The following is a 23,062-nucleotide window of genomic DNA, read 5'->3' on the forward strand; positions in this document are numbered from 1 at the left end:
GCCCCTTTTCTCAGAAGCGAAAATTCCAAGTTCATGAAAGCTTGGTAAGTGTCTCGGGACTTGCAGTGCATTCCCTCCACAGCAGCCGTATTTAAGCAGTGTGCACTCAAGCCTGGACTCGTACTCTCAGCCTGTCCAGACTCCAGCTTCCAAAACTAACCCTGGACGTCCCACGCATCCTCCAGGAGCGATGTCCAAAAGGGAGAGGCCGTGTGCTCCCCTCCGTCCTAACAGTGACCGACGTTGGTTCCTTCCTGCAATTGCGCTGAAGCATGAGACCAAAAAAACTTTGTTAGAAATAGTCTGCAACGAACGTAACTATTCGATTTTCTTCTGCCCAGCTCAGGAAGCCCGACCTCTCTTCTGAGGTGCAACCTCACGCTTAAGGGAGTTTTCTTGTGAAGACATACCTGCCTCCTTCCATGAAAACTTCAGGAGGGGAAGGAGGGTGGGGCCGTGCAGGGATTCTCAGGCTTCACTGTGCAAAGAACCCGCCTGGGATCGTGGTCAGCGCCACCCCGGGAGGACTGGGTGGGCCTGAGAGTCTGCGTCTCCTGCAAGTTCCCAGGTGGCGCTGAGGCAGCTCATGGAGCTCGACTCGAGCGGCAAGGGTGTCGTGGAAGGTGGACTCCACCCCTGCCCAGACCTCAATGCATCAGTCATCCCTAACCCGAACCCTCCAGACCCTGGTGGTCTCCCCTCTCAAGCGGGGGCGATACCTACTTCATGCACTTGTCCTGGGGGTCAAAATGAGAGAGACCATTTTTTTGAACCCTTTCGTAGCGCTTCTTCCCAGAAGATACAGGAGTACGGGATCCTCTCATTATCCCGTTTCCTAGGAGGTGATACATCTGTACGAATCAAGTTCTCTGTGGGCGGCGGGCCGAGCACGTGGGCTTACAGCTCCTTTCCAAATGTCTGCCGGCTTTTGAGAAATATTTTGTGGAGATACTTGTGTCAGGTATATGGCAGGAATTTTAGGAGCTTTAGAAATGTATGCAAAGACAGTTAAGCTACAGTCCTACTCTTTCTGGGGTAATTTTTATTTCTAACGTCACTTATTACAAAAAGAAAGGAAGAGATGGAAATCACTTTTCCCATCAGGACTTTTCGTCAGAGGCTGGAAGTTGATAAGGATGACGATTAGTACAGAGGAAAATCCTTTCTGGTTACTAATCATTCCAGCTGCTCTTTGCAAACCCCCTAGGTGCCCTGGTGGGCAGGATATCCTAGGGGACATCTCACCCCTGATGACCAAAGCATGCATACCAAGGTCCTCCGACCTTGACATAAAGGTCCTTTCAGTCCCAGCAACGCAGGATTTGTGCTGAGAGCAAGGCGGGGGGACCAGTCCTGGAAGACGAGGGAATAACTCAGATTCCCTCCAGGCTCTTCCTGGCTTTTCCCCAGAGCTGAAGCTAGAGGGGATCGAGTGAAACGTTTCACGTGTCAGAAGCTCAAGATGAGCTCTTCAGAGTGACACCATTTTCACACCCTCTAGGCTATACATATTTTTAATGGAAAATAACAAGTCTTGGTGGGAATATAAGGAAATGTGGGACCCTCACACATCGCAGGTGCGAATGTACGGTGGGGCAGCCGCTGTAGGAAGCAGTCTGGCACTCTCTCCCTGAGACAGTTAAACAAAGTTACCGTGCGATCCGGCCGTTCACTCCCAAGTATAGACCCCAAAGAGCTGAAAGCAGGAACTGAAACGGATGGTGGTGCGTGTGCACGTTCATAGCAGCACTGTCCACAACAGGCGAACTGGTGTATCCGCACGGTGGGGTCTTATTCAGCCATACACGTGGGTAAAGCACCGACACGTGACATGGATGAACCTCAGAAACATTATGTTAAGAAGCCAGACGCTAAAGGTCATCCATCATACGTATGATTTCCATTCATGTGAAATATTGAGAACGGGTAAATCCCATAGAAACCGAAAGCAGACGGTGGTTACCAGAGGCTGGAGGCTGGGGAATGAGAATGACGGCAGTGGGTGTCTGGGGCTTCCTCTGGGGTGATGAAAGTATTGGGGGGCTAGATAGAGGGTGACAGACGGGGGACACCGTGAGTATACCTGAAGCCACTTGAAAATGGGTAGTTTTGGGGTACAGGAATGTCACCGCCATGAAAAGAGACAAGTGAGGGCGTGTTCCAGAAAAGGAAAGGCTGGAGTTTTAGTCCCAAAGTCAGACTTCCCATCCAAGAAACAAAGGTTAAAAAGAAGCTTACTGACAATGGGAGGAAAATGAGACCGTGATGGGAGAGGGAGTCAGGAGAGGGTAATGAACTCGAGACAAGGTGAGGCTTTTCCTCATGAAGACGCACGTCTCCCATTTGGGTTCATGGGACACGGTCCCTCTTAGCTGGCGCTAGACGGTCCTATCCCCTGGAAGAGATGTAGATTGTGGGCAGGAAAAATGACAGTACCGATGAGGAACATCTTATCCCCCAAAGGTTGCTCGCTGTAAACGCTGACAAACTAGGGGCCTCCGATAGTTAGGGGGATTCTGAGGCTTACAGGCATGGTCTGCAGTCACAAACAAAAGAGAAGTGAGCACAGCTGAGGAAGAGCCATAAAAATCGGAAGCAAAGCATGTCTGTCCCCACACTTCCAACAAATGAAGCGCACCAAGACCTTAGAAAAGGCTGAGCCGGGGTGTCACGTGTCCAAGCTCACGGCCGCCCGTCTTGTACCCGAGCCCCCCTCGCCACTTCTTTCACGTTCCCCGAAGATTCAGATGCGCTGGCTTTGCCGTGACACACGATGCGTGTGGTCAGGCTACCCAGGGGAGCATCCGCCGCTCTCTGCGCCGACCGGCCTCTCCGGAACTCGTGCGGGGAGAGCAGAGAACCTACCATCCCTGCAACGCTGACCTGGCGCTGACGGAGCCCCAAACTCGCCTTTGTCTGAGGAGGCAGGGGGCCCAGGCTTTGGGGCAGGTCTCAGCCATCCAGCGGGATCTTCATCTCCATCTGTGTCCCCCACCCCGAAGACGCTTCTTTACTGCTCCCTCCATGCCTGGGGTCCAACATCTAAAGGGAGGGGCAGCATGGGGGTGATACTGACGTTCAGAGGCAGGGTCTCCCCACACCTTTCCCTCCGATTCTGTCCGTGACGCCAAGGCCGCACCCCACGCTGAATCTGAAATTACTCACTCCCTCTCAGTGGTGTGTGATGTTAAGGACAGATTATAAACGTTCTGCAAAGACAGACAGGCGTCTTAGCTGCACAGTTTATATGAGAAAGGTTCTTTACAGGCAATGAAAGAGAAGAGTAGAAATACTGACTCAGAAGCCCCTTAATCTAAAGGCAAGACCAGCATTTGAAGTGTGCGAGCAAATGGGCCTTGGCAGAGATGTGATGAATAAAGAGCAGACTCCCTCATCGAAGGAGGGCTCAAGCCAGAGTTAGGTGGTTGGGGATTTTTTTTAACTTGGGCTCACCTGGGAGGTTCATTAAAATATAACAGTATGGCATAAGCACGGGAGATTTTTATGGTCGTGAAACTATTCTTTATGATACTGTTATGTTGGACACACACCACTATACTGTCATCAAAATCCATAAAATGTGCAATACAAAGGGCTTCTCTGGTGGCACAGTGGTTGGGAGTCCGCCTGCCGATGCAGGGGACGCGGGTTCGTGCCCCGGTCCGGGAAGATCCCACGTGCCGCGGAGCGGCTGGGCCCGTGAGCCGTGGCCGCTGGGCCTGCGCGTCCGGCGCCTGTGCTCCGTGGCGGGAGAGGCCACAGCGGTGAGAGGCCCGCATACCGCAAAAAAAAAAAAAAAAAAAAAAAAGTGCAATACAAAAATTGTACCCTATTACAAATCCTGGACTTTAGTTAATAACATATACTGGTGCATCAGTTGTGATCACTTTACCACACGAATGCAAGTTGTCAATAATAGAGGAAACTGTGAGGGAATGGGGGGTAGTTGGAGGAGCAGAGAGGTATTTGGAAACTCTGCAGTTTCTGCTTAATTTTTCTGTAAACCTAAAACTGCTCTAAAAAATAAATTCAATTAATTTAACAAAAAATATTAATATATAACTAATGCATAAATTAGTTCCAGTAATAAGAGAGCTAGAACCCCCTTTTTAATCTTTCTATTTTCGTTGTGGCAAAACATGCGGAACGTAAAATTGACCATCTTAATCATTTTTGTACAGTTTGATGTGGCATTAAGCGTGCTCACATTTTGTGCAAACATCGTCACGACCACATCTCCAGAGCTTTTTCATCTTTCAGAACTGAAACTCTGTCCCGATAAAACTCGAGCTGCCCTTTCCCCTCCCCCAGCCCCTCGTCGCCTGTAGTGTACTTGCTTCTCTGTGAATGTGACTCCTCTAGGGGCCTCATGTTGGTGGAATCAGACAGCATCTGTCCCCCTGTGGCTCCGTGTAACGTCCTCAGGGTTCATCCGTGCTGTGGCCTGTGTCAGGATCTCCCTCCTTTCTAAAGGGAATAACCGTCCGTTGTGTGGATGGACCACAACTCTGTGTTTATCCACCATCCATCGGCGGGTGCTTTGCTGCCACCTTCTGGCGGTTGTGGAAAACGCTGCAGTGAACATGCGTGTAGAAGCATCTGTTCAAGTCTCTGCTGTCGATTCTTCTGAGTATTATTCCAGAAGCAGAATTGCTGGGTCACAAGGTAATTCTCTGTTTAATTTTTTGAGGAACCGCCCTGCACTTTTCCACAATGACCACACCACTTACATTCCCACCAACAGAGCACACGGGATCCAATTTCTCCACATCCTGGCCAACATGTAATTTTGTCTTTTTTTTTGTTTTTTTGCGGTACGCGGGCCTCTCACTGCTGCGGCCCCTCCCGTCGTGGAGCGCAGGCTCCGGACGCGCAGGCTCAGCGGCCACGGCTCACGGGCCCAGCCGCTCCGCGGCACGTGGGATCTTCCCGGACCGGGGCACGAACCCGCGTCCCCTGCATCGGCAGGCGGACTCTCAACTGCTGCGCCACCAGGGAAGCCCTCTTTTTTTTTAAGTAATAGCCATCCTAATGGATACAGACGCACATTTTATATATTTCAGAAACCTTTTCTTTTTTTCTCTGTGTGTGTGTGTGTGTGTGTGTGTGTGTGTGTGTGTGTGTACAGAAGGAGAGATTCTTTAATCACTTAAACATTCAGGGACCACTTTGGTAGCTGGATGCCAGCTCCATTTCCATACCTATTGTATGCATTATACTGAGATAGAGAGAAAATCTTAGAAATTTGTTTGGCACTTTCTTTTATACTGAAAGGACTTTTTTTGAAAAGCCAAGTAAGTTTATTCTTTCATCCCAACCCAATATTAGCATTTCACAATAACATCACTGTAGTAATTTAGGATCTTTTCTTCCTCACATTTAATGTTTTTCCCTTTGAAAGCTATGGTTTCTTTCTTAGCCAGGAATGGCTTTGTGGTTCTCGGGGCAGAAGGTGGAGGTTTACATGTAACGTTCTCGGAAGATTATAGCTCTTTAAGAAGGAAGAGTGTAGCTTCAAAAGCAACGTGGTTGCAAATGCTCATGCATGGTTATGAATTGTGGAGACTGAGCGTGTGTTCTTTCTACAGGGCCAGCCAGGGCCAGTGGGCCCACAGGGATACACCGGGCCCCCCGGGCTACAAGGGTTCCCCGGACTGCAAGGCCGCAAAGGCGACAAGGGTGAAAGGGGGGCTCCCGGGATCACAGGACCGAAGGGAGATGTGGTACGTACAGAAACTGTCGGTATTTCTCTCGCTGTCTGAAGGGTGGAGGCGTCTTGGCCATCATTAAGTCTGTTTGCCTTCTTTACAGGGAGCCAGAGGCGTTTCTGGATTTCCTGGTGCCGACGGAATTCCCGTAAGTTTTTCATAAGATTAGAATTTTAAAACACTGTACACGTGCAAAACAATACGTTTATGACTTAACAGACACATGTCTCACTGGTCCCCCTCTCTTGTTTATAACAAAAAACTTATGGGGCTACATGCGCATATTTTTTCCTCGTGGAATCCAGTCAAATATTGGACAGATTGTTTGCTTTGTAAACGTCCTTCTGGACTTGGCTTCAGAATTGAGGCTACTTTGCTAAAACTGGACACTGTTTTGTAGTAAAAAGCTGCAGTGTTGCACAGACGTGCTATAAAGAGCCAGTCTGAACATTCTGTTTGAACTCCAGAACCACCTGAATATAAAGTAGTCCAGCCAAGAGCGGGGCCGTCCTGAAGCTTGTGTGACTTCTCAAATTCTTGGTAGTTACCGCACATAAATGAGAAGACGAAAGGCATGCTTTGTCCATGAGAAAATCTCAAAATGCAGTCAAATGTGTTTTTCTAACCTAGTTTACTTTACTTCTTGTGGCATAAGAAAATAAACAAAGCAGCCTGACTCAGAGCCTTCTTCACGGGACCCAGGAGCAGATTTCCCAGGGCCGGCTTCCTGTGGATCCCAGCCTCCGGGATAGATGTGTTTATTGCACGTTTAGACCCGCCCCATCCCTCTGCTGCTGAAGTTTAAGGACATCTGCCACTGGCACTTCACACACACGCAGATGTCTGCGCCCTTACCCTACACACATGTGGTCTATCACCATGCTTGTACACGCATGCGCGCGCGCGCGCACACACACACACACACACACACACACACACACACACACACACCAGAGGGAGAGGATCATCAACCCCCCCAGGCTACGCAAGTGGGGCTGCTCCATCGCAGGAGAAAAGGGAGAGGACATGAGTGGACAGCAGTCACAGGGAATTCATGCTTTTCCTTCAGATCTTTAGCTCCACCTTCAAGGAGACTTTTGCAGCAGAAGGCAGAGCTAAAGAAAGGAAGCCACGGGGCTCCCCTGGTGGTGCAGTGGTTGAGAGTCCGCCCGCCGATGCAGGGGACGCGGGTTCGTGCCCCGGTCCGGGAAGATCCCACGTGCCGCGGAGCGGCTGGGTCCGTGAGCCGTGGCCGCTGGGCCTGCGCGTCCGGAGCCTGTGCTCCGCAGCGGGAGAGGCCACAGCAGTGAGACGCCCGCGTACCGCAAAAAAAAAAAAAAAGAAAAGAAAGGAAGCCACACTTGCCAAGACGTGAGACCTACACGGCTGGTGACCCTCAGTGTCACCTCAGTGAGGGCTCAAAGAGACACATCAGTGACAACACATAGCTGTGAGCAAATAAGGAAATAGCTCTCACATGAGTCAGAATCTTGAGAAATTGGCAGAGTTGAAGAATCCGCAGATTTCAAGGGTTAAACAAATAACAAAAGTATTTTCCTACCAACTGCCTCAAGCGAAATCGCCCATGTTTAACCTACTTTTTTGGACTCTTCGGATCATCCCTCATTGTGGTCTAATGGAAGTAGAAGTCTGAGCTTTAAACGGAGTGACCTTATGGGAAAACATTGTAACCGATCTGTATCATGTTTTCATTTGTTCTTCCACTTCATGCTCATTTAACATCAGAAGCAAATATTTCGCAAATTAGGGAGGAAATAGTCATCATATGGAGAGGTGATCGTGGTGTACAGATAACGGGTCATTTCCTACAGGGTGTCAGGGCTGCTAAAAACAGTCTCCTTAACTCTGCCGGAGTCTGACAGGTGCCCCACAGTAAGTCCACGAAAATCTGCCACTTTCGGGGCACAAGCACCTAATGAACGCAGCGTTTGAAGGACCCCTGGCAGTTTTAGCTGTTTAGAAGCCGAATATAGAACGTGCTATGCAGCACATCTAAGAACCGTATCGTGCAGAAATGGCCCTAATTAGATGTTGAACGCAAGAGGGACATTGAGATCAACAGAATTGAAATTTTTCTTTGAAGGACAGTTTCAAACTGAGACCAGATGGGCAAATGCAATTTCAAATGACTTGGGTCGATTCTAAGCGAGTGGGAAACACCAACAGCAGACGGGTGATTCAGGAGCAGAGTAAGGAACTCGGTGGGACATTGAAATGAAAGCATCACGGAATCCTAACCATCATGAGGAGAACACCTGCAGAGCTTGATTTCTGAATTTGAAGGTCAGCTTCCAGAGGCCCCTAAAAAGAGGCCTTTACGTCGAAGACCGAAACGCCGCCGGCTGTCCAGTACCAGAGAGATTGTGTCTCGTGATGTCCAGGGAGAGTCGGGGCTCCTCTGACTCACCAGAGGGTTGACTGAAAAGCCTACCGCCTCTCTTATCTGATGGCACCAGTGAAAGCAATGGCTCTGAACGTCGGAAGCAAAGAAATGTGCAAACAAAAGAAAAATTCTATTTCTCTTATTGGATTTCTTAATATCATTCGGGGTACAGGCACTCTGTGTAGGCCTTGTTCATTTCCTTTGAAACTTTCCAAATTTCTCCAGGTAAACCTGAAAGGCAGCCCACTGGCCTCAGAAATCACTCTGGAATATATATTTGGTCTATTATCAAGAACACCAAAATGTTAAAGAAATTGTACAACAGGAGATCATACCTCTAAACATCTGTTGTGTAAAGAAACAGGCTCTGGGGGCTTCCCTGGTGGCGCAGTGGTCGAGAGTCCGCCCGCCGATGCAGAGGACGCGGGTTCGTGTCCCGGTCCGGGAGGATCCCACGTGCCGCGGAGCGGCTGTGCCCGTGAGCCGTGGCCGCTGCGCCTGCGCGTCCGGAGCCTGTGCTCCGCAACGGGAGAGGCCACAACAGTGAGAGGCCTGCGTACCGAAAAAAAAAAAGAAACAGGCTCTGGTCTTGTAGTCCATAAACTGTGGATTATTAACCTGACCCCTCCATGTCTCCAGAGCCAGATTCATGCCGTTGAGACGCCCGGAGACCTAGCCTGACCCCGAGTTACACGAAAGACACGTGTGATCGCATTGCCTTCCTTCCCCCACCTGGCATCCCAGGACACCTAACTTGCTTTCTATTCGTGTTTCAAATCTAAAAAGTCAGTGTTCCTGAAGACGACAAGAAGTCAATTGACTTATTGAAGGAAGTCAGCAAGGAAATCAGCTCCTCTACGTGCCGCTAAGTCACTGATGAGGCCCCTCTGCAGGTGTGACTCCCACCCGTTTGGGACGTGGGTCTGTACAGCTCCACCTAGAATTCGGTCGGGCACAGCTGAGCCTTGCTATCCGCGAGCAGCATCTGCTTCTAGAGTGCTTTCTAGAATTTTTCAACCTGCCCTTTTCTGTTCCTGCTAAAACAGCCCTCCCTGTCGCCCAAGGAAGCAAAGCAGCAGAAACCCCAAAAGATGGTTGATATCGTACCAAACCCCGTGGGAGACAGAGCTCTGTCGTGCAGGCCCCTCTGCCGCTTAGAAGGACACCTGTGAGCCCCGGATGACTCAGTTCTTCATTCGTTCATTGGTTCATTTTGAGTTGTCTTGGCAGTTGGATTCATGCCGGGGACGTCTCTTCTGAGAAGATTTTAAGCTGTTTCATCACAGTTACATGAAAACTAGACCCCTGCGGACTGAAGACTCACTCGCTTGTCTGTTTCCAGGGACATCCTGGCCAAGGCGGGCCCAGAGGACCGCCTGGCTACGACGGCTGCAACGGGACAGCGGGTGACGCAGGCTACCCGGGACCCAGCGGCCCTGGCGGCTTCCTCGGCCCCCCTGTGAGTATGGGGCCCGTTCGGGCTAGTGGCACGGGTCGGCTCTGGGATCTGCGCGGTGGAAATGCGTGAAAGGTCTTGCTTTCAGGAGGCCCCGCAGAGGAGGCCTTTGAGAAGTTGTCTTAGCAAAGCTCTCTGAAGAGGGGGTGAGCTTCCCCCTGCTCCCAGGACAGTGATGGGGTACTGGAGCACAGGCCGGGCCTGCCTTTACACCCCGGGAAACCGCGCCTCCCCGCCCTCGGTCAGCGGCCCGGGTAAAGCACACCTCCCCTGCTGAGGTTGGCTTGGGGATACCTAGGCGTGCTGTTCCTGCATTCAGATAACTCCATGTTCCGATTCATCCTTTAAGCGTTAGGTAGAAAGTAGTGGGTTTGCCTTATGTGGTTCACTCCTGCAGCCTCCTAAGTGTTTCTTCATTTCCTCCCAAGCTCTGATCCAAATAACAGCGGATAATAGTGGGATCGTGGAGATAAAATTGTAAAAAGCTTAAACCTTGACAAAATTCTCTATTATAAGTCATCATCTTTATTCGATTCTAACATCCTTTGTGACATGAAAGAACAATGATGTTCTCTGGGATATACAGGATAGGCTTTATTTTTCGTAATGGAAAAACTTCCCTATAATGATCCATTTTGTGGCTTCATTTAATTTCTAGGGTCTTCGCAAAGAATCTGGAAATATTTTTCGGCATTCTATTGCTACCTTCTTACCACCAGTATATTGCAAATTCAGGGTTAAACTAACATTTTTTCGCAAAACTTTTTATTAAAAAAAAAAACATTTTAAGGTGAAGGAAGGGCAGTCATAACACCCTTCGTTGCGTTTCCCCCGAGGCTGGTGGATTTCTGGTCACACACCTCCGCCTTCCAGCTCCTCTTCCACTGGCTGTTTCTTTCTCACGTGATTCAGCTTTCCCATAAGCTACATTGCATTCGATTCTATTCTCATATCATAGCTTTCATTATCAATAAGTATAGCCATCGCTTTAAAATACTGATTTTATATGTAGGTATTAAAACATGTGTATATGTGTATGTATGTACTCACACATCGTGTATATTTGACACAATTCCATTTTTAAAGGACGACCCAGTATCTCTCCCACAAATGGTGCTGGAGCGTGATTGTGTTGATATTTTAGTACATAAATGCCAAAGAAGACACAGAATAGTATTTTTACAAAGAAAAGGAACGGGGTGGTAGAGGAAAGGATTTGTTTACTGAAACTCCACTTGGGTTTCTGAAAATAATTTAAATCCTATAGAGTATTTCCATTTTAACTGTACGAAAGATGCTGTTGGGTAAAAATGAAAGTAAAGCTCTCAGCCTTGTGGTCAGGGTAGAGGTTGGTGTTCAGAATAACCAGCATTGGCCTTGAGAAGAGCTAGACATTTGCCTATAAAAGGCAGCATGTGATCATCCAAATAACAGTTGTTGCACTGAATGCTAATGGACTGTTTTCTTCGTTTTTCTTCCTGTGATACATGTGCTAATTTAGGGGCCCCAAGGACCCAAAGGGCAGAAAGGTGAGCCCTACGCTCTGTCTGGTGAGGACCGCGACAAGTACAGGGTAAGTTGGTAGAGGTGGGGCGTGGCCAAGCGCCCCCGTGTAAATTCGCGAGTAACAAAGCTAATTTCCAAGTGAACTCTGGAGTGGAGAGATGCAGAGAAGGATGGACTAGCCCAGAATCACGGCTGATTCGAAATTCTCTTATCGCCCTCCAGGGTTTTCAATCTTACGCTAACTGTGGGCTCGCTCGTCCCACATTCACAGCACCCCAGATATCTGGGTGATTGACATCACCAAGTCCTGAGACGGCAGATACACTTTATGTGCTTATTTCCAACATTGCAATAAAATGTCACTAAACCTACAGATGCTTAAAAGCTAAAATTCTTAAAACTATTTTTTCTCACTTAGGGGGAAGCTGGAATGCCTGGACTGGTCGGTTTCCAGGTAAGTGTTCTTTTCATTGGAGAATAGACACGGCAGAAGTTGAAGAACTCCAGACTCCAAGTCCCAGTCTGCCTCTGCTAACAGCCTTCTCTGGTTGCCTGTCCTTAGGGGCCTCCTGGCCACCCTGGACCCGTGGGACCGATGGGTCCGGTTGGAGCTCCAGGAAGAGCAGTAAGTACCAGGCTCGTGCGCTCGCCCTTGAGGCTGTCAGGCCTCCTCTAGAGATGCAGCTCCTTCGACTGCAGACGCCGGGGAGAGCCTCACGACACAACCTGATGCTTGTGGTCGCCAGGACCAGACAGGGCGTCCTTTGTACACGTTGCTGACATCAAGGTCGAAGAGTGAGAACTCAGAATGCGTGGTCATCAGATCACTGCCAACTAGGTCAAATTCTGACCCTGGTGCCGGCTGGGCTCCCTTCCAGTCATGCACGAGCTCTCCCAGCACCGCACCTGACCAGCTGACGTGGGCCTGTCATCCCTGGCAAAGCAGACCAGAGTCCAATAGGTCGATAAGGAAGACATGGGCTCTGCTGGGCATGGCCATTAGAGCAGGCGTACCACACCTGGCATCGCCATTAGAAACCGGGGTGCCCCACCTGGCATGACCATTAGAGCAGGTGCACCGCACCTGGCATCACCATTAGAAACGGGTGCCCCACCTGGCATGACCATTAGAGCAGGTGCACCGCTCCTGGGCACAGCCATCGTAATAGGTGAGACATTGGACGCCAATTAACCAAGTGGCCCCTGTGCCCCACCTGAGTGGTGGTCTAGAGGTGTTCCCTCCTCCTGCAAATCAAATAATAGAGTGAAGTGCGACAGGACCAACCCCTGGGTGAAGGACGGCCTGCTTCGAGGAGGGGAGGGGAGGGGGAAGGAGAGTCCCAGGGCCTGGCCGCCTCAGGCCCTTCCCACTGCACGAAGGACCAGAAGCTGAACTGGCTCCTGCAAGGTGTCTGACTCTCTCCGTCCCCTCACTAGTTGTTAGTAAACAAACAGGCCTTAAATTACTCAAAGGGAGCTTCTGACTGCAGGGGAGAGCGCCCTTCTCAGAGGAAACCACTGCTCAAGATCGAGGCGGCTGTGGTGTCAGCTTCTCGACACACACTGAGAAACAGTGCACACACGTGTGTCCGGGAAGATGCAGTCACACCAGCAGTCGGGGGTGGGAGCGCTCATTCATTCCCTTCTAATTGTCGATAATAAGATGATAATGATAATTGATCGTGTTTCTACAAAGCACAGTTCCCTGGTGCCAGACAGTCATTTTTCCAAGCAGCCCTCTGGCTGTGAGAGATTTGGCCAAAGGGAATGAGATGAGGCTTATGTGACAAGATGCTCTCCTGCACACCCAGCTGTCGGCTTACAGCACACGTGCCACAGGGTTTGGGGCTGTCATGCTTTACACACACAGTTCAGGGAAGGGCGAAACAGCAGATTGTACCCGCTGGGTCCCTAGCCGAGGTGACAGCTTCAGCGTCTTTGTATGGACCATTAAACTCTCCCGTAGCCCCCTGCCCTGTCCACTTATTTGTACTTCAACACAAATTGCTCTTCTAAAGCATTTTTAAAACTTTTATGCTAAGCGTGGTGTTGACGCTGAATGCTTTGCAGAAAGACATATGGTGGCGTTGGCAGGCGGATTCTCAACCCTGTGGAGTGGCCTGGATGTCAATTAATTCTGTCTGTGCACATTTGCTGGCCCGCCAGCAGAAAGTGCAGGATGGTGCCCTGTAGGGAACCGCAGAGGAAGCCAGGAGAAGCCGTCTCTGGAGCGACAGGGCCTGGGACCTTGCAAAGGGATCAGAGCAAACATGCGTAGGACAGGGGTCAAGGCAAAAGCCTGAACGCAGAAAAGCAAACCAGAAACAGCTGTGTGTGGACCGCCAGCAGATCCTGAGAACTGGGCCTGACCCCCGCCCTCTCCCCTCCAGCCCTGCCTCCCCACGGAGACAAATGTGTTAGAACCCTCTATACATACTACCCGGTGTTCTAAATATACAGTGAGTGGCTTTCCCAGAGCTTTCCAGCAGATGTTATCTGGGTCCTGGGATAAAGAAAACAGTTGACAAATTTCTTTGTATTTGTGCAGGGACCCCCTGGACCCCCTGGACCGAAAGGACAGCCAGTAAGTTGGTGGGGGGGGGTGAGGGAAAGGGAAGGGGGGGCCTTACGTGTTTGTGTATGTCCTTCTTGACCATGGAACTACTTGGTTGACAGCTGTACTGTTTATCTCGTGATGCGGACCGCTTTGTAGGGTTTTAAGACAATGTTATAAACTCCCAGGATAAATCCAGTGGTGCACCTGGATGGTCACACGAAGTAATTAAGTGGATGTATTGAATGGCTTGTTGCTTGCAACTCACATAGCATTCCTGTGGTTACGTGAAAGTGCAGCTGGTGGTGAATGTTTGATTAGAAACGTAGACTTAGAACGAATTAGGGACAGTTCGTGCTTATCCATGTGTGTTCATTTACAAGAAGGGACAAGATGGCACCGTAGTTGTGTAGGAGCTGATGGCGTTCTTTGTCCCTGGATACAGGTGGTTTGTACCACAGTGTGATGTCCGCTTCTAGGGATGTGTTTGGTGAGTTTCAAGCCAGGCTCAGGCCCAACGCTATCCTGTTTTCATCAGAGAAAGATGAGTCAGCTGGCTGGAGCACAGCAAAGTCGGCGGCCTGTTGGAACCCGGCGGCAGAGTCGGGGTTTAGCGTGACCCGGGAAAGGAGGATAAATGCCCAAGGCAAAAGCAGTAGGAGGTTGGCGAGGGGAGCATTTGGTCGAAACTCGACGTGAGTCAGAAATACTGGGCTACCGTTAGGAAGTTTTCAGAACCATTCTGTGGCCTGCATGTGGCCAAGGGCATCTCCCGGCCTGCCCCACGGAAACCCCACCCCTGTGACCGCCTGGGGAGCTTGGCTGCTCCCTTCACCTGTGACACAGCTTCCAGCTGCGGCCGGAGCTCATCGGGGCCTCTGTCCTCACCACCGGGCTCCCCACCGGCCGGCAGCCTGGAGCAGGCTGGGGACGGCCCGGCGCCAAGAGAAGCGGATGTAGGACGCGGCGGCTGAGCCCCGAGGTCGCCCCGGATCCCCACTTGGCCGCAGCACAAACAGCCCTCACACCCTCCGCCCGGCCACCTCCTGGTGACTTGGACTCCGGCTCGTGAGGCAGGGGGGCCTCGGGGTCCCAAGCAAATCGCGTTCTCATCTAGCCTGGCTGCGTTTCTGTGCTTTGATCTCAGCTCCAGCCAGGTGGGAAAGAAGCAAAGGAAAAGCAAAAATTAATTAAAGGCTTTGTTTTTATTTGCATAAACTCTCTGGGCGTCGGAGGGGGGCGGACAGTGTGGTGCAGAGACAGATCAGATAGCGCCCCTCCCCGTCCCCCGCAGGATCCTCTGTCTCCATGGGAAGGTCGGGGCCCTGAGCAGGAAGCAGAGCTGCCGGAACCAGAGAACAGGGGACTTCTTACTTAGGGCATCCTGTCCGCTCAGCACCCCCACGCACAGCAGCTCCACTCATGAAACTGTCAAATACTTACTAGGTCGCCGGCCTAGCTTTGCCTCTTAAGCAAAAAGGAAGATGAAAAGTTTGGCTAAACCCCAAGAACACCATCCCCTAAGATCATTAAAAGGGTAGGAAATCTTTCTGTGAAATTAGAATTATTTAACCGAAATGAGAAAGTCTGAGGCAGAGGAGAGTATGAATCACGGTCTTCAGATGTGGGACCCGAGGCAGGAAATGGCTGCTTCCTGAGTCCAGAGGGGCCAGAAGCCAAGGCAACGCTCTGCGACCCTCACCGGTAGAGTCGGTATACGCGGGATTCAGAGCCAGGAGGACCTGGGATCCGACCTGAGCTCTACCGTTGGATCGCCGTGAGGCTTTGGTCCACGGGTATGAACACTTTCCCCATCTGTGATGCCCAAACTCATCGTGGGGTGCAGAGGGTTAAAGGAGAGAGAAGCAGTTAGCAGGGGCCCTGGAGTGTCAGAGCCCAGGACCAGAAGTAGGGAATCAGTCATAGGCAACTCCCCGGTCTGCAGGATTTGAACAATAAAATATATTTCAAAAAGCAAACGGCAGAGTGTTCCCAAGGGTGACAGAATAACTGTTCTTAGTCCACTGTTTTTGAGGTTTGGCTTAAAGTACCGAATACAAATTTCTTAAAAGCACGGCTGTATTAAAACACTGTCATTTTTATGCACTGCCGAGTTCTTGTCACTTAAGGTTTAATCTCAGTGAATATGCTCAGAACCGACTGTGAGGTGCCACTTTCTGTAACTGGTACAGCATTCCCGATTTGCTCCTGTTATCTGGAATGGACTCAAATGTTTATTCCACAGTTTATATATGGAAATAGCCAAAGAAAAGACATTGATTCTCCTTTTGTGTCAGTTAGTTCCTGGGAGCTGAAGCCAGAATGTTATGCAAGGATAGTTATCCAGTAATGTTGCAGATACATAGATATTAGGTTTCTTTTTTCTAAAAAACAAAAATAATAATTTTATTTCACCGTGATTATTGACTTTAAACTTACAGAAGCCATTTCTCTTTCAGGGCAACAGAGGACTTGGTTTTTACGGAGAAAAGGGAGAAAAGGTAAAGGAAACTTAATAGATTGAATTAGGAAATATTGACAGATCATTTTAATGTCTTCGTTTTATGCTGTTGTCTTGAGGTGCTCTGCAAACACGCCGTTTGCAAAGGAAACAATCACTGTCAAGTGTCAGGTTACCAAACAGGCGCCAGTGGTGGGTGTGGATCAGTGAGACTGTAAAAGCCCTGGACCTCTGACGCAGACGTAACTTTAGCCGTCTTCAGCAGCTAGAAAGTAAAGGCATTTCCCTGTGGTGTCCTCTGACATGGGGCATCCAGAGGAGATTGAGGAAGGCAGAGCAGCAGACAGCGTGGGGCCAGCTCAGAGGCCAGGGAGCGTGGCCAGCTCAGGGGCTGGGGGCGTGGCCGGCTCGATGACCAGGGGGCGTGGCCAGCCCAGGCGAGGGCCCACCACCAAGCGGATTTGTTCCCTTGGCCTCCTTTCTCGCGCATTTTCACTTTGCTTCCCATTTTGCTTTTTGACTGAACAGCAGACTCAGTGCGATCCCGTACTGCTCAGGTGTGACAAGGAAAGACTTTCTTCTTTGTGTGAATTCCACAGGAAAAAAAATCACAAAAGGAAAACATTGGAAGGTCCAAATTCATGAAAATTGAAACTCTTGTATAATGGAATATAAGAAAATAGTAAGATAACGAAGAAAGAAGAAAAGTCTGGGAAGAAGTTATCGGGCGGAAAGGAGAATAGTCACGTTAGATAGAATGAGAATGAAGTTAATGTCTATAATCCACAAATATTAATAAAATAGTAATAAAAACATCAGGGCCCCCAGAGGTAAAGGGGAGATGAACAGTTTTAGGTATTTTTTAGCTGTAATATTAGCAGACATTCAGAATATACTGTGAGATGCCACTCTCTGCAGCTAATACATCATCTCAGTTTGCTCCTGTTCGTATTATGTGATATCTAAGCTCAAATCTGTATTATATAGTTTATGTGTGAAAATAGCAAAAGAAAAGGCAGTAACTTCCTTTTTGTGTCAATTAGTTCCTGGAGGGGAAATCAGTATATTACACAAAGATAGTGGTCCAGTAATGTTACAGATCGAAGGTTTCACCACCTGTGCCTCACATACAAAAGCGTTTCTTGATAATGATAAAAAAGCTAATTAAAGCAATCCTGAGATATTATATTTATTAACGATGCTGCTCTTTATTATATAAAAACTCCCTTAACTGGTGAAGTAGTGGTGACATGGACTGATCTTTCATTTCTTAGGCATTTCTTATGTCTTGGTACCAATCTTAGAAAGCAGTAGCGTAACACATAGCAAGAACCACCAAGACATTTAGCCTTCAGACCTAGTAATTTCCTTGTATAGAAATTCATCATAAGTAGGTAATGCCACAGAAGCAAATGCAGCCCCAAATCGTGACCAGCCTAAACAGCTTGTATGCATAAATTCTAAGTGATTCTTTTTTTTTTCTTTTTTCTTTCTTTATTTTTGGCTGCGTTGGGTCTTCGTTGCTGTGCACGGGCTCTCTCTAGTCGCAGCGAGCAGGGGCCACTCTTCGTTGCGGCGCGCGGGCTTCTCATTTCGGTGGCTTCTCTTGTTGCGGAGCACGGGCTCTAGGCATGAGGGCCTCAGTAGATGCGGCTCGCGGGCTCTAGAGCGCAGGCTCAGTAGTTGTGGCACACGGGCTTAGTTGCTTCACGACATGTGGGATCTTCCCGGACCAGGGCTTGAACCCGTGTCCCCCGCATTAGCAGGTGGATTCTTAACCACTGCGCCACCAGGGAAGCCCCCTCTAAGTGATTCTTAATGCAAGTAGCAATCAAATAATTTTACCTTACGATTATTTTATTCTATATATGATTTTTATCTTATAATTGTAACACTATAAAATCGGTGTACATGTGATAAGTAATACGCAAAGATAAAAACAGCAGTTTGCGGTGGGATTGTGCTTTTATTCAACCTTGGTCGTGTCTTTTCAACTTAAAGACAGCTGCTTTGCTAAACCATTCACAGGGCGACATGGGACAGCAGGGACCCGGTGGGATTCCACCAGACAATAGTTACGTCGAGAGGCCCAAAAATGATGTGATCCTCCCAGAGCAATATAAGGTAAAGGAACTTCAGCAAAAGTGATGTATTCCCAGTTGAACAAAAAAAAGGAGGAGAAAACAAGGTAACTTTCTTTGCTCTTATTCAAACAGTCGCATTCAAAGCGGAAAAGCCCTCACCGCCAGATTGGCAAAGTATGCGTGAAAACACTGATCACAGTCACACAAGTGTATCATCAAGTACATCTCGCTGTAAATGATTATGATGAATTTGAAACAACACGAGAATCCATTTAAAAATCTCAGATCTGTCCTAAGTCTCTAGTATAGACACAGTTAGTGGCCGGAGCGCCACTCAACGCCAGGATGTGGAGCTCTCTGAACAAATGCCGTATTCGGCCAAATAAAACCTACTTTTAGGGAGGTTTTGCCGACATGGAGCATTATCCTGGGCTTTGTGGATCAAAGTCCGTTTTCTGACTCATAATTTCTGTTAACGTTTTGTCTGATTAAAAGCATACTCGTGGAGTCTAAATAAAAATTAACACCCTTCTCTACCACTCACTCACTCAGACAGACCACTTACCCTTCCTTCCTAAGCCTCCGGGTTCCCTCGTGCCTAAGAAAGACCAAAGCACTGACCTGGTAGAATACGGACCTCCTAGGGCTGCAGAGTGGAGACCCGGGTGAAACGCACCGTGAAAGGTCACGGGAACCAAAGTAAAGATCCCAAATGTAGAACACGATTCCTCTCGCTCAGGCGTCTGTCAAGGTCGGGCGTGGGTGCTGAGTCGCGGCTAGGAGAGCGCAGGCTGGACCCCGGCCATGGGAGAAGTCCGTCTGAGCAGCTGTGGCGGTTACGAGCAACGTGCCCGTTGCCAAAAGTGGCCTGGAGGTGGCTGATGTGAGGCTAGACGGGGTGGTTATGGACCAGCTGAGTTCAGAGCAGGACGTCTCTGGACAGCCAGGCAGGTGGGGGAAGCTCCACAGAGCCATCAGGGTGGATCCAGGAGGGACTTTGGCTCCTGCGGATGACCTGGCCATCGGCCAGGTAGAGCCTCCGTCCAGTTTCAGGACAGGAGCCCAGGATGGAGTGAGGCCAGAGCAGATTTGATCCATGCTGAGATGCTCAAGCATCTGAATCAGATTTCCTTCATTTTCCACGGCCAAGAGGGGGTAGGTTCTGGGGCTGGGCCCAGCCAGCCTGCAGGGGGCAGTCTTGACCTGCAGGAATCCTGGGTGCTGGCCTAGGGCTGATGGGGAAAAGGACCCAACTGGTCATGACATTTCTTTCCCCACTTGAGGCTAAGAGAAGTGGGAGAACCTGATCACGTAAAGCTGACGTCGCTTTCCAAAGCTACTCTCGCTCAGGGTTTCAACACGTTCCCAATGAGCCTTGTCCTCAGAGGACCCACCTAATGATCTTTCACTCAAATGAATATTATCCTTAGGAGCTGTGTCCCCTGGGCGTGTGCCCCCTGCCGCTGAGGGTACTAAAGGAACATTCACAGGCAGAAGAGAGCCAGCCTTGCACTCATATCACAAACAACACACAATTTCATCTGTATTGGGAAAACCCGGGAGAAATAGCACATTTCTCCCCTTGAATGTTGAAGCTGCAAAAGTTAGGGGTCATTTGTTACAATTCATTTATATTCATTATTTACAGTTTTATAAAATACTTTTCACCTCATATCATAAATCCTGATCCATTTTCAATACTACTGTTCTCGAGTTAATGAGCATTTCTTGTCTTTCATATTCTTCGCAGGGTGAAAAAGGAAGCGAGGGGGAACCAGGAAGAAAAGTAAGTCAAGCAATAAAGATGCTGCTTCTCACTGGTGGTTCCCAGATTCTCGGTGTCCCCGTCTCAATGATAGACCGTGTCTGGGTTGTAACAACCTGCAGCTTCTGGCTTCCAGTCCATTTGTCCGCAGCCACAGAGTATGATCCTTTTTTACACTGTTTTCCAGAAAACGGTTTCAGAACGTCTTCATTCCACAGTCAACACTTTAGCTCATAAATGAATCTAAACGCTTTAAAAGAGAAGAAGTGCCGTGGAGGGGCCGGGTGGGTTTGGTGGTGGCGTCCTTGCTGGGGTCCAGCCGTGTAACCGCCCTGCCCTCCCTGGTCTGGGTCCTGCCTGCCCCGCGTTCCCAGTCCTCCCGGCTGTCACTCACTGGGGGATGACGACCGGTGACATCCCGGGTTGATGACCACCCAGGCCGACTGCAGACGTCCTAGGACTCCACCGTGTGTGGAGCTGGAGTAGAGACACAGGGGCAGGACGGCCACTGTCGGGGCACTAAGAATGGACCCCTGAGCGGGCAGAGCGTGAAGTGTGGGTGCCCTCAGGTCTCTCTGTTCTCTCCTAGGGCATTTCCTTGAAGGCCGAAGAAGGAGTCATGGGCTTTTCAGGAGCGCGGGTAAAGCACGCCTTCTACACCTGCCGTTTGCTTTGTATTGTCTGGTTTTTTAAAAGACTTTATTTTTCTTTAATTTTTTATTGAAGTGGAGTTGATGTACTGATACAACGTCATATGTTATAGATCTGCAGTGTAGTGATTCACTATTTTCAAAGGTTCTACTCCACTTATAGTTATTATAAGATATTGGCTAGATCCCCTGTGTTGTACAATGTTTCCTTATAGCTTATTTTATACACAGTAGTTCCTACCTCTTAATCCCCTATGCTTAGGATCACAGTAACATTGACCCGAAAGTACAGAGATTTTCCATGCACCCCCTTTTGCTCGCCGACACAAAGCTTCCCCTACTGTCAGCGTCCTGCCCCTCTGTGATCTGTTGGCTACGATCGTGAGCCTGCATTGACTGACACACCATCATCACCCACTAACTGCGGTTTTTAATACTGTGCACCTCCGCCTGGACCGGGGGCGGGAACAGAACTCAAACGCATTTCTCCTTGTATTACGCTGAATGGCTCAGTGGTAACAAAAGTGTAGGCTGGCTCCAACAAAGAAGTTGATTTCTTGTGGCCCTAAGAGTCCAACAAAAATGTCCCTGGTGGGGTGGAAGGGGTGGGAGTGGGGTGTCTTCTCCCGAGGAAGCTCGGCCACCTGTCCCTCCATCGGCCAGAGTTCAGTCATCTGGCCACACGCAGCCCCAGGTGAGCTGGAAACGTGGGCAGAGCCAGGAAGAGAGAAAGTGGCCTTGTGGTGACCACTTGGGGGCCACAGCTACTCAAAGGACGTGTGTTACAATCTCCAAAAGTAAGAACGAAGGCTCCTGAGGGCACTGGAGCGCAGGCCTCTTTCTGTCTTTACTGTTTTTACTGTACTGTTTATGGATTTCTCCAGCTTTCTTTAAGTGGTGAACAGGATGCATTCCGTGAAAGTGTCCCTAAAATGACGCATCTCCTCTAGGAAAGAAAAGGAGGCTTCAGATGGTTTTGATACTGGCTTAGCAAAGTATTTTACTTTAGTCCCCGGCGGGTGCCATAGCAATGCCCCCCGGCAAATGTCAGTGCATATTCTGAGCTGTTACCACTTCTGTTTTCTGTTCAACCCAGGGTGCCCCTGGCTTCGACGGTGAGAAAGGTTCACCGGGACAGAAAGTAAGTTTGAGACGTGAAATGCAATCTGCTCCAGGCCTGAAACACCTTGCAAAGGTCACATACAAAGACTGGGGCATCCCAGAAGAAAATGTCCCCGGAGAAAACATTTAAAACTTTCCCACGTTTACAGTAGCAGAAATAATCCTTTCTCCCAGCTCATTCTCAAAGCGTAAGCGAGCGAGCTCATTTACGTTTTCTCTCACTTGGCAAGCCAGCCCCGGGGTCCTCTCCCTCCGAGCCTCCCGTCACCCCGCCAGGGCTCCCGTGGTTTCCAGCCTGCCCCCTTCTCGGTGTCACCGCCAGTGTGTCCTGTAGGAAGGTTGCCAACATGGCGGCCACAGGTCCTCCCACATTTTTTATACATTGATCTCGCACATTTGGGCACTTCGCTTACCTTCCGTGATGGCCCAATTTGTTGCTTTTATCCTGTGTGCTATGGACAGATTTTTGGCCATTTTCGTAGGAAGAAAATGGTAGCTGAACAATGTCTTATAAATCGGCATCAGGCTTAGAGTTGTCTGAATGCTGGCTCAGATGCGCGAGGCAACGTAGGAATCGATTTTTTTAAGTCACGATTTCTTTATTTTCACTATGTGCTGTCTTCGCTAACTCGGGCAGAGAGTGCGCGGGCCGGCCCTGCCCATCGCAGACCCCCAGCCCGCTCCCCACAGGCGAGCCCCGTGCGCGAGGGGTGGGTGTTCAGACCAGGGCTCGCACAGGCGGGGCGTGTATTTTTACACGCGTGTAATTTAACCAGCGAAAATGAACGTTTCATCCCGTTCCGCTGTCCTCCACTCATGTTGTTCACCCAGCGCTCCTCGGGGGCTGTCGCACGTCAGCACAGGTAGCGTTGTTGGAACTGGGCAGTTATGTCGCACCGGCCACGGCTCAGTTGGGATGCCTGCTCACCGACTCCGCGGTCACTCCAGGCTCCGTCGGGGCTCCCAGACTGTCTCGTGGGATGGCCTCTAAGCAGGAGGTCACTTTTAATATCAGAGAAATTTGCCTTCACTTTCCAATCTTCAGCTCCACCTAGGATGAAAGAAGGTTCGTCTAAACCAGAGGCCCAACGTGAAAGCACCAAATTAATCTTAGTTCATTCTAAATAATATAACTTTCAGCATACGTGCTCCTGGATTTCAAAATGTGCAGTAAAATAATCAGATAACATACATACTTTATCCCATTGGCGTTCTGAATTTGGGGGGGGGGGCTTGCTGTATATATTCTTTAGAAAGAGGGAATAAATTTCTAGATTTTTTTAAAGCTTTTCATATCTATCCAGATACGATGTGGGTCATAAGGGTAAACTTTGTCTTTCAATCCATATTCA

The 23,062-nt window shown here is 49.4% G+C and overlaps 1 protein-coding gene across 2 annotated transcripts in view; it reads left to right on the forward strand.

Moving 5' to 3' along the window:
• The window catches only part of COL4A2 (collagen type IV alpha 2 chain), a 173,618-nt gene that overhangs the window by 106,488 nt on the left and 44,068 nt on the right, over positions 1 to 23,062 (forward strand). For both annotated transcript variants that reach the window (XM_059041903.2, XM_067016634.1), the window contains exons 5-16: positions 5,589 to 5,723; positions 5,812 to 5,856; positions 9,455 to 9,571; positions 11,070 to 11,141; positions 11,493 to 11,528; positions 11,637 to 11,699; positions 13,623 to 13,658; positions 16,088 to 16,129; positions 18,118 to 18,213; positions 19,924 to 19,959; positions 20,528 to 20,578; positions 21,685 to 21,729. In XM_059041903.2, coding sequence (XP_058897886.1) covers positions 5,589 to 5,723; positions 5,812 to 5,856; positions 9,455 to 9,571; positions 11,070 to 11,141; positions 11,493 to 11,528; positions 11,637 to 11,699; positions 13,623 to 13,658; positions 16,088 to 16,129; positions 18,118 to 18,213; positions 19,924 to 19,959; positions 20,528 to 20,578; positions 21,685 to 21,729 — 774 coding nt within the window. The remainder of the gene's footprint in view (positions 1 to 5,588; positions 5,724 to 5,811; positions 5,857 to 9,454; positions 9,572 to 11,069; positions 11,142 to 11,492; positions 11,529 to 11,636; positions 11,700 to 13,622; positions 13,659 to 16,087; positions 16,130 to 18,117; positions 18,214 to 19,923; positions 19,960 to 20,527; positions 20,579 to 21,684; positions 21,730 to 23,062) is intronic.

The sequence above is a fragment of the Kogia breviceps genome, chromosome 16, assembly GCF_026419965.1.
Source record: "Kogia breviceps isolate mKogBre1 chromosome 16, mKogBre1 haplotype 1, whole genome shotgun sequence".
In the NCBI taxonomy this organism is placed as follows: domain Eukaryota; kingdom Metazoa; phylum Chordata; class Mammalia; order Artiodactyla; family Physeteridae; genus Kogia; species Kogia breviceps.